Below are 16,386 nucleotides of genomic sequence, written 5' to 3'. Positions count from 1 at the left end.
TACACCCTGATAAACTCACTGTCCCACCCACATTTTGTGCAAAAGTGCTTATGGTTGTTCCTAAGCATTCTCATAAGGAGATCATGTCTGGTCTTGCGAGGCTACGCTGTAAGTTCCAAATATACATTTATTATTGTTATTATTATTATTATTGATTAACTAATAAATCATGGAAAGCAAAATGCAAACTGGCTGGCCATTTAAGGGATTAAGTGATAATTCAGTTTGACCTTATCAGAAAGGCTGAAAAAAATAAGTTTTACACCATTGTATTGATATATGTCATTTGGATTATTCTGACTTGAGCTGGTTATCTAGAATATTTCTCATCAGACATTTGTTTCAGGATTGGGCTTAGGTATACCAATTGAGTCCAGCCAAGAAATTGTACAACATGAAAAGTAATGTGGGCTAAATAAGATACATATACTCACTGTAAAGTTAAAAAAGTATACATACAGTAAATCACTGGAAGGCATGTAATCTATTTTAATTCAGTTATTTTTTGTCTTTTGAACTGCCTTGAAATGTGTACTGATTTAATGTTTTTTTTATTATTATTAATTTTGTGTTGTTATTATTCAATTATTAATTATTCATTTTAAGAAAAAAATCTGTTTTATTAATCATTACATGTCAAGTATGTTATTTGGCACATATGATGCTGCTTGTCACAAATACAGTTGCACAGATAACTTTAACTTGAGTAGACAATCTCATATTAGGAGGGATCATTGATCATTTAAGAAATAAAGAGTAAAATCCTGCAATAAGCATACCCAAAGCTTACCTTTCTGTTTTTGTTGTGGTAATTAAGGTTTCAAGAACTATGCGATTTCACTGGTTTTGGTATCGACCAAACCAGTCTGCTGGTATCATGGCATCCTTAAATTTAGCTGTATTGAATTTCCTTTATCTGAAACAATGTGCATATGTGCATAAACTTTGCATTTGAATACTATTTGTAGAAGGAGCTTTCTGTCATGCCCTTTTACAATTTCCCAGGTTTTCTCCAGAAGCAGCATCTAGACGAGGGTTGAGTACAGCAGAGATGAATGCAGTGGAAGCCATACACAGAGCAGTGGAATTCAACCCACATGTACCCAAAGTGAGCTACTCACACGAACACTACTTAAAAACAAATAAGACTGTTGAAATTATGATGAATGCAAGGTTACTACACTGTGCTTCTATTTAATTTGTGGTAATTGCATTCTACAGTACCTCTTAGAGATGAAAAGTTTGATACTGCCACCGGAACATATCCTAAAGAGAGGCGACAGTGAGGCCATAGCATATGCCTTTTTCCACCTGCAGCATTGGAAGAGAGTGGAGGGGGCGCTGAACCTATTGCACTGCACGTGGGAAGGCAGTGAGTATCTCAATACTCAAATACTAATTCAAATTAGGGCTCCAATTTTTTTTTTTTTAAGTTTTGAATTTTTTTAATTTGCTCCATCAGGTTCCAAATTGCATCTTAAATACAGAATTTAACTGCTAATGGAATTCTAATCCATAACTAGGCTGGGTTGAAATTTTAACTGGGCATAAATACAGTGTGCCTTATAAGAATTAGTTACATATTTATCTCATTTCACTTGGTTTTGTATTAATAAATTGCCACAACAGGTTAAATTGGTGGAAGGTGGTAAATTTTTTATTCTGCAGGCAATGCTGAAAGTGGCTTTAAAACTAAAAGTCTGTTTTTGATGCTTTTTTGACCCTTTATTTTATCAAAAGGGATTTAAAAAAAAATCCTAACTGCGGCGTTCTAAAGTGCTTATCATAGTTGTTGCCATTTCCCCCTTCTGTTATTTTTTTTAAATGCTAAACATTTTTTTCCATATAAAACATTTTTTATCAGCTGCTCTGCTTCTTCCATGATGGCAGGGTTACACTAGGTGCTTTGAGCTCTAATGTTTAGTTTTTTTATGCAGGTATAATGTAACTTTTATCTGTTAAGCATAGTAGAAAGTCAGCAGATCTAGTTTATCCAGAAGGAATCTTCACATTATTCCCAAATTCATGCTATTTTTAATGACTGTGAGCATCACTATGTTATAACACATGTATGGCAATTCATAAATAAATTAAAAAATGTATTGGCCTTTTTGTTAACATATGATGTACCTACCAATCAGGCAGTATTTTTGTGTATCATTAGCTTTTGCTTAAGGCTTGTAAAGAACTATTGTGAACTAACTAGCTGTATTGTTAGTCTTATCTACAATTTTAATGTTGTCTTAAGATGTTAAAGATCATTATACAGTGCAGTAGATAAATTACATGTGCAATAAAAGAGACCATTTATTCTTAAGTTTGTGTTTTACATAAGACTGCTGGACATGTGCACACAGAATTTTGTAGGATTAGGCTTTTTTGTTTAGAGAAATAAATGGTTGTTAAATTAAATAAAATAAATATTAATATAATATTTAAAAAAATAATAATAAAATTATTTGATTGGAAAGACAAAGAGCCACAGAGGCCACAAAAAAGAAGAAGACAGGTGCACTGTGGGTGTGGCTGACACAAAATATAGAAAGGTTTCATGCTCAGAATTGTAAGAGTTAAGTAATTGGTGTACGTCCCGTAACGGTATGACTCCCAGATGTTCTCAGGCCTTGTCTGTGAAGATTTACTGAAATGATCATTTATGGCAAACTAAGCTATAAAAGTATTTTGTTTATTTTGAAAGTGCGTCAGCCTCAGTAGAAGAGTGGTCCAACGAGCAATTAAAATTACCACCTAAATGAGAAAACACAATTTATTTACAATTTGTGGTGTAAGAGGCACGGGCATGTTGTTTGTCTTGGCAGCAACAATGGGAAACCTTCTATTTGGATGTGAAACCACCTTGGTGCAAGATAATGCCAAATAAGTGTTGCTTTAAAAAGTCTTAAGCATTAGCAGTGTCATCAGACCTGAGTGCTGGCAGGTAAAAGAGCCCCATCCTGAAAGTTTGGGCTGAACTCTAGTTTTCATTTGAATTAAAGAAAGGATGCTTGCTTGTCAACAGAGTTCATGTAATCATGGAAGATGAAAATTACTTGCCATTTGTATATAAGTAGAAAGGCATCCCTCACTCCAAGTGTGGATCTTCAGGTTTTCCAAGTAGAATAGAATAGAATAGAATAGAATAGAATAGAATAGAATAGAATAGAATGCCTTTATTGTCACTATACACAGTACAATGAGATTAAGAGCAACTCCATCTCAGTGCAAACACACAATGTAAACAAATGACACGGAATAGAATGGGGAGGGGTTGTGCACAGTTCTATGCGTTTTGTATATATATGTATATGAAATAAATATAGAAACAAAATAAAAAACTATGTTTTTACAAGATATAAATATGGATATATTTACAGCTGTATTGTTTGTACACTAAATATTGCACATTGCTAAGTATTGCACATATTCCAGTATAATGTACATACATGTACAGTATGATTGCACATTTCCGTATGCAGAGTATTGCACAGTAGCTGGTAATGGAGTCTGGGAATAGACTGGTATGTAGGTGGTAATGGAAGTCTGGGGATAGACTATCAGTGCATCTGTGAGTTGAGAAGTGTTATTGCTTTTGGGAAAAAACTGTACTTAAGTCTGTTTGTCCTTGATCTGATGCATCTGTACCGCCTTCCTGAGGGCAACAGGTCAAACAGTACAGATCCGGGGTGCGAGCTGTCCATTGTGATGCGTTTCGCTCTGCTGACGCCGCGGGAGGTGTAGATGTCCATCAGGGATGGGAGAGGGCAGCCAATAATCTTCTGTGCTGTCTGTGTGGAAGAGGTGCACTCTGACCACAGATGGACAGGGTGGGTTGCTGTCTTTTGGCTTCTCATGTCGAGAGAGAGTAGTGCGGTTGTTTAAGGATGTTTTTTTTGTCTTTCAATATGTTCTAGCTCAGTCAGCCAGCTGCTGTGCTGCTTGGACAAATTCTAGCATGGTTTTATTTCTGAGCAACCAGATTTTGTTCTATCAGTTCAGCCGACACAGAAGAGATCTCAGACTGTGATATGGAGTATGACAAGTTGATTTTATATACTGTTAGTCTTGTGACTCCATCATGCTTTGAAATTGACTAGCTTCCAGCATTTTGGTGGCATCTGCTGTCACAGTTGTTAGTGAGGTTGAATCAGGAATCAGTGGTGCCTTGTTGCAGCCTGCTTTAATCAAGTCTTTCTTGTGACAAGCAGGCAGTATTTTGTTGTTTAAGAGAATAAGAATGAGTCAGCAGAGCCTAAAAAACTCCACTGTCAAATTTCATATGGCAGAAGACGGAAATGTGCAAAGAAAATAGGTTACATTCTGATTTCCAAGAGCAAAGAGGAGGCATGTTCTGTATTGTCAAAAGCACCTGAAGATCCAATTTTTTCCCCCCATGTTGCACTTTACATTGAGAGAAATTCACTCATAGCTTTAAAGTAATTTATTTTTTTTATTTGTAGGGAAATCATCAAATTGTCTTAATTGTCTTTATGCATTTTATTAACGTTACATATGCCCCATATGTAACGTCATGCTAAAAACAAAATCTTGTTATCCATTAGACATGAGCAATTATACAGTGATATTCAGTGTGTGTATTCATGTTATTGTGGGCAGTCAGAAATACCATCACTGCATTTTAGTTGAACAAGTTGCAATTTCCCAGGAGATTTTTTAAAATAAAAAAGGAGATAATTAAAACAACTCTGATTACACAAGGTCTCACTACACTTTCCCAATCTGATTGAAATTCCCTTGCTGTTTCTCTGAGAGACGCTGATTGAAGTAAGCACAGCTACAGCATTTAAGTACATGTCAGAACAATATCAACCTTTTTACAAAAAAGGTGAAACTCATTTCCATGAAAAATTGAAGGATCTCATCATTATATGTGTTTGCAGAGAAATAATGAATTACATCTACTCTCATTAAAGTACATTTTTACTTTGCTATTGTAATATAATTGTTACAGAGTAAAAGCAAATATGCGTTTCAGCTTGTAAACCAATTAAAAGAAAGCCCAGTTAAATTTATTCAGTTATGATAGCCTGTCAAATAAAAGATACCCTGATGATATCACTAAACTTTCAAATTCATTAAAAAAAAATAACTTTCCGAAGAGCTAAAATATGAGCCAAATATGCCTTCCCAAACATGTCAAAATCTCCTCTTTTCACAACTCAGCATTCACCCTGAGGAAGCATAGAAACAGTTAGTTGGCTGGAAAACAAATTTTCTATGTTCTTTTACTACTTTCTTCCTATTTTGTTGTTTTAGAATAACGTCTCATATCTACATTACATTTCCAAAATTCTCTCACCCATCCAATTGAATTCCAGTCACTTCCGTGGCCACAGGTGTATAAAACCAAGCACCTAGGTTTTGAAGCAGACTGCTTCTACAAACACTTGTGAAAGAATGTGTTGCTCTCAGGAGCTCAGTGAATTCCAGCATGGTGCTGTGATAGGATGCCACATGTGCAACAAGTCCAGTCGTGAAATTTCCTCGCTACTAAATATTCCACAGTCAACTGTCAGCGATATTATAACAAAGTGGAAGCGATTGGGAATGACAGCAACTCAGCCACGAAGTGGTAGGCCATGTAAAATGACAGAGCGGGGTCAGCGGTTGCTGAGGCGCATAGTGCGCAGAGGTCACCAACTTTTTATAGTCTATCTGTACAGACCTCCAAACTTCATGTGGCCTTCAGATTAGCTCAAGAATAGCATAGCTTCATGGAATGAGTTTCCAAGGCTGAGCAGCTTCATCCAAGCCTGACATCACCAAGTGCAATGCTAAGCGTGGAATGCATTGGTGTAAAGCTCGCCGCCATTGGACTCTAGAGCAGGGGAGACCTGTTCTCTGGAGTGATAAATCAAACTTCTCCATCTGGAAATCTGATGGACGAGTCTGGGTTTGGTGGTTGCCAGGAGAACGTTGCTTGTCTGACTGCATTGTGCCAAGTGTAATGTTTGGTGGAGGGGGGATTATGGTGTGGAATTGCTTTTCAGGAGTTGGGCTTGGCCCCTTAGTTTGAATGAAAGGAACTCTTAATACTTCAGCAGACCAAGAGATTTTGGACAATTTCATGCTTTTAATTTTGTGGGAACAGTTTGGGGATGACCCCTTCCTGTTCCAACATGACTGCGCACCAGTGCACAAAGCAAGGTCCATAAAGACATGGATGAGTGAGTTTGGCGTGGAAGAACTTGACTGGCCCGCACAGTGTCCAGACCTGAACCTGATAGAACACCTGAATGAATTGGAGCGGAGACTGTGAGCCAGGCCCTCTTGTCCAATATCAGTGTCTGACCTCACAAATGCACTTGTGGAAGAAGGTGAAAAATTCCCATAAATCCATTCATAAATCTTGTGGAAAGCCTTCCCAGAAGAGCTGAAGCTGTTATAGCTGCAAAGGGTGGGCAGACATCATATTAAACCCTATGGATTAATACTGGTATCTCACTCAAGTTCATATGTGTGTGAAGGCAGACAAACGAATACTTTTGGAAATATAGTGTATTAACTAATTTAGCTAATGTAAGCTAGTGTTCATGGACCTAATGCAGGGCTCTCCATAAGTATTCTGTTATTAATTATGCAATCTACCCATTATTCAAACCCATCACTCAAACCAATAATTTGCTATTTAAAAAATAGCTTTGCACTCAAAATAGTTTTTAAATGGTTAATTCCTTGTGGAATACTCATTATGGTCATATAGACCAGATAGATATTACACACAATCACAAACATAAAAAATTGTGTAAATCTTTGTTTGTGTGTGTGTGTTTGTGTGTGTATGTCTGTGTGTACATACAAAAAAATCACAATCCCTAGCAAAAAAAATTATTTCAAGGTGCATAGCTGTTCACCAGCAATTAGTCACTTTAGTATGGTTTGAGCTCAACCGCATGTTTGTATCTACTAAGCCAAATACACATTTTTGAAAACATTGGAGACCAAACAATTGGCCTGTATTTCAAAAGCTATTTAAAAGTATTCAGTAGTCATAAATCCAGTGTTTTTCACTTACTGTTCTATTCAATTGTATATTGTAATATAATTGTATATTAATGTATTAATTGATTGACTGGTCAATCTAGGAATCAAATCAAAAACTGATGTCACAAAGCAGCTTTACAGAATTCCAGTAAAGACAAAGTTTTAACATGAAATGTAAAAACCCCCAGGTGAGCAAGCCAGGGACAAAAGTGGCAAGGAAAATCTCCCTCAGAGCTGAGGAAGGAACCTTGGGTGGAACCAAGGCTCACAAGGTGGGACCCATCCTCCTCTGGTCAAATGACTTACAAATGATTATACTACTAATATTAATAGCAATAGTATTAGTAGTAGTAATAGCTAGGAGTCTATGAAAACTTCAGTGTAGGGTGGGCAGCTAGTCCAAGGCAGGTGGCAGTAGCTGGGGCATTGGCAGCTGGTCTGAAGCGGGTAGCAGGGGAGCTTGACAGTCAGTCATCCTTCAGTGTCCGGCTGGACATGTGGGAGGTCGTATACTTGGAAAAAGGGAGAGAGATGAATTAGTTTTATTCTGTTTGTTTGTATGTAAAACAGGGAATGACTCTGGCAGATCTGACTATAACAGCTTAACTAAAAGGAGAGAACCAGAAGGACACACAGACATGAGAGCACTCTGAAACAGTTTGGCATCCCTCCACTCCACCGTCCACAAACCTAAGTGACTGCGTGCGAGCAGCGGAATGACAGCACCAACATCTCAGTTTACTATAATTCCCTGTGTCCATGGACCCCTGGATCTGCCGCTGTTATCTAAGGGGGAACAATACCTAAAGCTAAACTGAATAAGTGAGTTTTCAGCCTAGATTTGAAGATTGAGACTGTGTCTGAGTCCAAAAATTTTCTGGAAGATCATTCCAGAGTTTGGTGGCTTTATAAGAAAAGGCTCTTCCACCATCTGTAACCTTATGAATTCTAGGAACTATTAATAAGCCAGCACTCTGTGATCTGAGTAGTCATGATGGCTTGTAATAGGAAAGAAGGTCTTGCAGGTTCTCAGGAGGGAGACCATGTAGGGCTTTATATGTCAATAAAAGAATTTTATAATAAATATGGAATTTAACAGGCAGCCAATGAAGTAATGATAGCACTGGGCTGATATGATCAAATTTTCTAGTTTTACTGAGAACCCTGGCTGCGGCATTTTGGACTAGTTGACGTTTGCTTAAATTCCTGCTCATACATCCTGACAGTAGTGAGTTACAGTAGTCTAGCCTTGAAGTAATAAAACCATGTACTAGTGTTTCTGCATCATGCAGGGATAAGGCATTTCTTATCTTGGCAATGTTGCGAAGATGTAAAAAAGCTGTCCTAGTGATGCTGCCTTTTGATCAAATGATAAATCTGAATAAATAAATCTGATCATTTATTTCTTGCCAATTTTGGACCCAGAAGGAGAACCTCTATTTTGTTACTGTTTAATAGGAGGAAATTATGTAATATCCAGCATTTCACGTCTTTTACACCGTCCTCTATTTTCTTTAATCTGTATTTGTCAACAGGCTTGGCTGATATGTACGATTGCGCATTTTTCTCTGTAATGTATATCCATCCATCCATCCATTCATTTTCTAAGCCGCTTCTCCCTCAGGGTCACGGGGGTGGTGCTGGAGCCTATCCTAGCGGTCATCAGGCGGAAGGCAGGATACACCCTGGACAAGTCGTCAGTCAATTGCAGGGCAGACAGACACAAGATTAAAATCCACTGTGTTTCTGACCCGCACTCTTCCATATGTAGTTTTTTTCATCCCTCGTTCTTTGTATCGACTTTCATAGTATACGCTGCGCAACTATCCTGCGTTTCATTTAGGAAAGGCACATTTCTAGTTATAGTTGCACATTGTTTAAGCATGATGTCACAATGGCCCCCTCTCTCACACAACACGTACAAACCACGCACGGAGCTCAATGTCTCACCAACTCCCATCATGATTCTCAGCAGCTCTGTTAAGGGTTAACTGTTTTTAAGGTGGAATTGCACCCAGATAGCACAGAATTTTAAGGTGGAACTTCAATATAAGGTGGAACTAGCATAACAATACATTTAAGGTGGAACTTCAATTAACATAGCACTATATTTAAGGTGGAATGTCTATTAACATAGCATTAAATATGGCACAGTGTTTAAGGTGGAACCTTTTTAAGGAGGCACAGAACTTAAGGTGGAACTTCAGTTCACATAGCACGAAATTAAAGGAGGCACAGAATTTAAGGTGGAACCTTTTAATTTGGAACAGACTTTAAGGTGGAACTGCAGTTCACCTAGCACTAAATTTAAGGTGGCACAGAATTTAGGATGGAACTCTCTTTAAGCTAGCACAAAATTTAAGGTGGAACTTTAATTAATATGGCATTGAAATTAAGGTGGCACAGACCTTACGGTGGAACTTGAAATGACATAGCGCTGAATTTAAGATGGCACAGTGTTTAAGGTGCAACCTTTGCAGGGAGGCAGGGAGATTTTAAGATGGAACTTTGTGTGAGGTGGCAGAGAACTTAAGGTGGAACTTGAAATAACATTGCACTAAATTTAACGTGGCAATATTTAAGGTGGAACCTTTTTAAGGAGGCACAGTGCTTAAGGTGGAACTTCAGTTAACATAGCACAAAATTAGTGGAGGCAGAGTAATGTACATGTACTCATTCAGCGCAGGTCCACTACATCAAATCCACCGCGTTACTGACCCACACTCTTCCATATGTACGTTTTTCATCCTTCATTCCTTGTATTGACTTCCATAGTATCCGCTGTGCAACTATCCTGCGTTTCCTTCAGGAAAGGCACATTTCTTGTTATTATTATAGTTGCGCATTGCTAAAGCAATGTAGTCCTTGGCATTACTGGCCTGTAGTCCTTGGCGTTACGTCGAGTCTCTTCAGTTGTCTTCTCACCTGGTCAGCAGTGAGACTCACTGTAGACGTGATGGGTGGGGGAGGGATGGAGTTGTGAGTGGAATGGACTGCTGAGGACTGGCAGCAGAGGAGTCAGGATGGGGTGGGCAGAGCCTGCAGTGTCAAATCTGTTAAAAAACAGATTGGCCCCATCCACGCTGCCCTCTACTCCTCTGTTGTTACTGGACCTGAAGCTGGTGATGGTCCTCATTCCATTCCAGACCTCCCTCATATTGTTCTGCTGGAGTTTCCACTCCAGCTTACTCCTATATTTGTTCTTCGCCTCCTTGATAGCTGTCTTCATTTCCCTCTGGATCGTTCTCACCTCTACTCTGTCTCCAGCTTTGAAGGCCCTCTTCTTCTTGTTGAGGAGAGCCTTGTCTTTTGTTATCCACGGCTTGTTGTTTGGGTAACATTTAACAATCCTGGTTGGGACAGTGGAGTCCACACAGAAGTTAATGTAGTCCGTGATACACTCTGTGAGCCCGTCAGTGTCCTCTCGGTGTGGCTCACAGAGTACCAGCCAATCAGTAGCCTCAAAGCAATCCTACAGTGCCTCATAAGTCTCCTCAGACCATCTACTCACTGTTTGCGTGGTCACAGGCTGACTCTTCACCAGCGGCACATAACAGGGACTGAGGTTCACCAAGTTGTGGTCTGACCTACCCTGAGGGGGGAGTGGGGAGCAGCTGTATGCCTCCTTAACATTAGCATACAGCAGGTCCAGTGTTCTTTCCTCTCTGGTGGGACAGTCCACATACTGAGTGAAGTGTGGTAGTGCCTTGGCCATATTGACATGGTTAAAGTCACCTGATATGGCGATAAAGGCACTCGGTGTTGAGTTTGGAGACGTGCTGTAGTTGAAAAAATGATGTCAAACGCTGACGTCGGGTTGACAGAGGAGGGACATAGACAGTCACGATGATGGCATGCGAATACTCGCGTGGTAAATAATATGGCCTGAGTCCAACAGCCAACAGCTCAATGTCCAGGCAACAGGTATGTTCCTTGATAGTAATGTGACCAGGGTTACACCAGTGGTTATTAACTAGCATAGCGAGCCCTCCTCCTTTACGCTTACCACTCTCGGTGTAGCCCCGGTCGGCCCGAACAGTCTGGAAGCCGTCGATGGTCATCCAGGATGTCCTGGTGTAGACATGTCTCCGAAAAGCACATTAGACTACACTCCCGGTATTCCCTCTGACTCCTGGTTAGTGCTGTCAGCTCATCCATCTTATTAGCCAGCAACCTCACGTTGCCCATGATGAGGGAGGGGAGACGCAGCTTATATCCCCTCTTCACCATAAGCCTCCACCGTCTCTCCCTCGCTTTCCCTGTGTGCTGGTTTATTCCCCCTCTGCATCCCGTGTGTGTCCGTCTCCAAAGCTCTTCGTGGATGCAGCCGACCGGCCTCAGTGCGATCAGCTGATCCCGGCTTGTTATCTGTCTGGCAATGAGAACAACAAATAACACACTGTACATGTTTATTACATTTTTTTGTATATGTTTATTACATTTTTAATTACAATTTAGGACAGTCATATGTGGTACTGAAATCTGATATGTATGTGATATGTGGTAGTGCAAATTAATCTGAACAGACAGATAAGAGTTCATTCGACTTTTACATTCGGTACAGCTTGACATCTATCATAATTTTTCATTACTCATAAACATATGGGGTGATGTTTTTGTACAAACAAAATTAGAAGACACTTATCCAAAACGCTAAATATTCAAAGAGATGTTGAACATAGTGGCCAAACAAGGCTGTAGGAGAATGTGATCTGGGTGATGTGTCAGCCATTAGAGCTTCTTATTTAGCTCTTGTGATACTGGCAAAGATGAAACTGAAACCTCCGGGAATGGCTTTTACTGTTGACTCCATTTTGATTGTTTATCTCTGGACGAGCATGCCATGTAATGCAATGTTCTTTTGTGCATGTGGGTCAGATAAAAAGCATGATCTGTTCAGACCCATGTCACATAGAGGATACATTTAAAAGATGTGAACAGTCTTAAAATACATTAAAAATAATCACCTGAAGATCATCTGTCATGTGTCTAAAATGTAATTATTTCTAAGATTTAAATTAAGGCATGACAGTTGTTTGAAATTATTTAACTTAATGAGCCTTAACATGTTGCAGATATATGTATTTTGCTTAATTTTACAGGAAATTCTTTAATTTCCCTTGAGCACATAATTTCTAAAAGTCATCCTTTCCATCAAGCCTCCACTTGGCTTATTTTTTCTTGATGGTCTACAAATATGTCAGTGATTGTCTGGTTATAATATACAACAGGAGCTCATACATACATTACAAATTATGTATGTATTATGAATTCATTTGAATTATATTACTCAGTAAAAATAATAACTGAATGTTAAGAACTGGCTTTAAAAATGGTGCTTGGGTCCTTATTGCTCACCATCAATAAATTGGTTAAAAAACGCATTGTTGCCATGGGCCACTTGGGGCTCATGAAAACATCCCCCCTTCCAATCAAGAAGGTGCTCAGTTCAAATCCTACCTGAGCTGTACTCGCCAAAGCAAAGTACAGTTTGAAGCGCTGTGGACTTTTTATCTTGAGAGCCTTGTGACACGCTAATTATGACTAATTATCAAAAACACATGATGTTAATGTATACTTATAGTGCTAATACAGACTCATAGTGCTTGGACCCCTATGGTTGCCTCTTGTGGCTATATTTTGAATGTTTTTTGTTTGGAGATTTCACTTTTTGCTCTAGTACCCACCAGTTGTTTTGTTGTAGCTTTAGTGATTCGGTAGACATCACTGAGAGTTGCTGGGAGTACAGTAAATTCAGAATAACTATGTTCAAAAAGCTCAGTTGGTTTTCAATAGATATGATGGGGGATAATGTCATTAATGGCCCAGTCACGCTAGATTTTTGCAGCAAATTTCTCTGTTGAAATGACTATTTTAGTGGAATTCATCGTGATGAACAATAAAGTGAATCAATTTTGATTCTGAAACTTTGCATTGAGCTCAGTGTTCGTGAACTGCTTTGGCTATGTTGACCTCTGAAGGGGAGGCCCAAAAATAGCACCAAAATAGGGAAAGTGGTAGGCGAGTTAACTAGCTTGCTAACTGCTTGATTAAATGTTATGCTAAGCACAGTTGCAAACCGTCTTTAGTTTAGTTTTACAGTGACATGCTGTATCATTTGTGTGGGAGAATTTATGGGAAATTACCCTTTAAAATATATTATCTGCAGTATGAACCTTTGTACTTTTTATACAACCATCTTGTAACCCCTCAAAATCTCCCTAATACCACAATGCCAAACGTCTCACGTAAGTTAGCTAGCTTGATAACTGTTCAGAAATGGAGGATTTCTTTGACCAAAATGATGAAATCTTTCACTTCTGCTATGGCTCATCTTACCACACAACTGATGCAGCTGAAAACATTATATAGCATAACAGCAAATAATTTATTATGTAGCATTTTATTCTAAAACTTTTTAAGACTGAAATTGCCATAATTTGTTAAGTGCATGATGGAATGGCAGCACTAATGTACATTTAATGTTGTTTTACAGCTTTTAGAATGATCCCTTACCCTTTGGAAAAAGGACATCTGTTTTATCCATACCCAATCTGCACAGAGACAGCAGACAGGGAACTTCTACCAAGTAAGAGATTCTCCTCTCTCTGAACATTACAGAGATTTACTTAAACACACCCAATTCTGCTTTGCTACAATTACTATTCACCAGTTACTGCTTCACTAGTTACAATTACTAGTCACTAATACTTATATAAAATGTTCCACAGCAGGACAAATAGTCATTCGCTATGAATGAATTGTAAGATTCCTGTTTTTTATACATTAAAATGTCTAGAAATGTGATGTGAATTTAACTGATATCATTATTTATATGTAGAAAAAGCATGTCCATATGAAAATGAAACAACAGTGACAAAATAATAGTAATAATAATCTGTGTGCAGCTGATGTGTGCAGTTTATTCATCGGCTGTTGTGTAAGTACGTTTAAAAAAAAATAATGGTGTCAAAAGGGTTCTTTGGCACATTTGACACAGAACATCCAATTTTTACTCTAAAAAACCTGTCAGTGGATGTTTCTCCAACAATTTAATAGAAACCTCTTAATTGAAAGGCTTTTTAGAGAACCAAAAGTGAGGGCGTTAACATGCACTTAATAACCCGATAACTGCAGAAAATCTGATTTTGTCAGTAATCCAATCAGTGCATTGCCTTGCTTCAAAGTACCCTTTTCTCACCATTATTTTTAAGACCATAGAGAAGGAAAACTATCCAGGTTTCAGCTACAGTGTTATTATTATTATATAATACATCAAATTGCAATTCCAAAAAGTTGGGATGGTATGTGAAATGCTAATAAAAGTAAGAAAGAAGTAATTAGTAAGTTGTGTTTGACCTGTACTAAGTGTAAAAAGGGATGAAAACCTTGTAAACTACTTTTACTTTATAAACTACTTTGATGAGGCAAAGGTATTGCCCATCACTAGAGACACTTTGTATGTGAGTGTAATAGTTACTTGTATACTAATTTGTTATACTTACCCATAATACTTACCTGTTGTCTGTGCCCCTAGCAGAGTCACTGAAAGGGAGGCAGAGCAGACTGAGCTCACTCATTAGTGCGCGGGAGGGCACACGGCTAGCGCATAGGGGTGATGTCTGCAACTAAGAACCTATAAGAGAAAGAGAGACAGGTTAAGGAATGTGCACACTGTAATTAAAGTACTCGTACCAGTAACATAACTTACTAGTGCCTTATGATGTTGATTGCTTTTAGATTGTTTGTTTAGGTGTTTGTTCTTACCCTTGCTGTAACCCACCCTTGTAGGATAGCAAGACCCCATGTGGAGTGGAATGGCATGGCCATTTGCTTCTGTTAGTAGTTTTTCTTTTGTTTTTTTCACATATGTAAATAAAAGACTCATTGTTTGAACAGAACTACCCAGAGTCATCACATCTTCTACATCAAGTCATCACTCTTTTCAAATTTCATGCATGCAACATGTTTTTTACAACCCCATTTCCAAAAAAAGTTGGGACGCTGTTCAGATTGTAAATAAAAATAGAATGCAATGAAGTGCAAATAAAGTAAACCATATTTTTAAAGACAAATACAAAAAACAACAAACATATCAAATGTTGAAACTGATTCATTTTATTGTTTTTTAATTAATAAATACCCATTTTAAATTTGATGCCAAAAACATGTTCCAAGAAAGTTGGAACCACCAGTTGTTTACCACTGTGTTTCATCACCTCTTCTTTTATCAACACTCTGTAAGCGTTTGGACTGAACTGAGGGGAATTTTGAAAGTGAAATGTTTTCCCATTCTTTTTTGTATAGGAATTCAGCTGGCCAGCAAATACTGATTTTGGGTTTTGACCTTTACGTAGAGATATTTCTTTAGATTCTCTGAATCTTTAACAATATTATGTACTGTGGTAAAATCTCCCAAGTTCTTTGCTATTTTATGTTGAAAAACGTTATTCTTGAATTGTTGCACTATTTGATCATATAGTCTTTCACATCTGTACAAGATGACGGCGCACAGTAGTGCAGCGTCTTCTCACGCTCCTGGAGAGACCCCCGGTTTTAGTGTTATCCTCACCCGCCTTAAGTGCGTGACATACAGCCGAACCAAACTCTTTATAATAAAGGACGGTTTGGCTGTAGAAACAGCAACTTTGGACCACAACCTCAGAGCTACGCTAGGTAGACCATAGCTACTACAGAGTGGCGGAGCAGAGGGCAGAGGACAAAGGTCAAGAGAAAGCGGTGCACGCGGGGGCAGAAGAGGGGCAAGCAGGACGGCGTGCTAGCGAGGCTAAAAGCTAATGCTAACAGGCCGCCGATTCCGTCACTGTTCGTGGCCAATGTCCGCTCCCTGGACAACAAGTTGGACCTTCTGCGACTGAGGATGAGTGTTTCCGAGGAGATGAGGAACTGTTCTGTAATTTGTCTCACGGAAACATGGCTAAAAAACAGCATGCCTTCCAGATGCCACCAAAGGTTGGTGCACAAACTGTGTCATGGTTAACAGCCACTGCTCCGGGGCAATAGAATACCTGACTGTGAAGTGTTGGCCTCATTATTTAATTCGTCAGTTCACGGCGGTGTTCGTCGTTACGGTCTACATCCTGCCTTGTGCTAAAGCTAATGACGCGCTGAAGGAGCTGCATGATCACATCAGCTCACTTCAGAACAAGTACCCAGAGTCATTTTATGTGGTGGCTGGGGATTTTAACCACGTAGACCTGACAAACACTCTACCGAAGTTTTATCAGCACGTCACCATACCAACATGGGGAATAACACACTGGACCGCGTGTATACAAACATACACGACGCATACAGAGCCGTGCCCCGCCCCCACCTTGGCCTCTTCGACCACATCTCCATCATGCTGGTCCCTGCCTACCA

General features: G+C 39.0%; 1 protein-coding gene across 5 annotated transcripts in view; it reads left to right on the top strand.

Annotated features, from left to right (window-relative positions):
* Positions 1-16,386, top strand: part of LOC108443055 (suppressor of tumorigenicity 7 protein homolog) — a 104,768-nt gene that overhangs the window by 58,613 nt on the left and 29,769 nt on the right. For 4 of the 5 annotated variants that reach the window (XM_017723453.2, XM_037540016.1, XM_017723455.2 and 1 more), the window contains 3 exons: positions 1,006-1,108; positions 1,222-1,372; positions 13,499-13,591. In XM_017723453.2, the coding sequence (XP_017578942.1) occupies positions 1,006-1,108; positions 1,222-1,372; positions 13,499-13,591 (347 nt within the window). Of the gene's footprint in view, positions 1-1,005; positions 1,109-1,221; positions 1,373-13,498; positions 13,592-14,539; positions 14,904-16,386 lie in introns of those variants that run through there. The other variant, XM_017723456.2, reaches the window with a different exon arrangement.

This window comes from Pygocentrus nattereri, chromosome 7, assembly GCF_015220715.1.
Source record: "Pygocentrus nattereri isolate fPygNat1 chromosome 7, fPygNat1.pri, whole genome shotgun sequence".
Taxonomy (NCBI): domain Eukaryota; kingdom Metazoa; phylum Chordata; class Actinopteri; order Characiformes; family Serrasalmidae; genus Pygocentrus; species Pygocentrus nattereri.
This window is presented reverse-complemented; position numbering and strand designations above follow the sequence as displayed.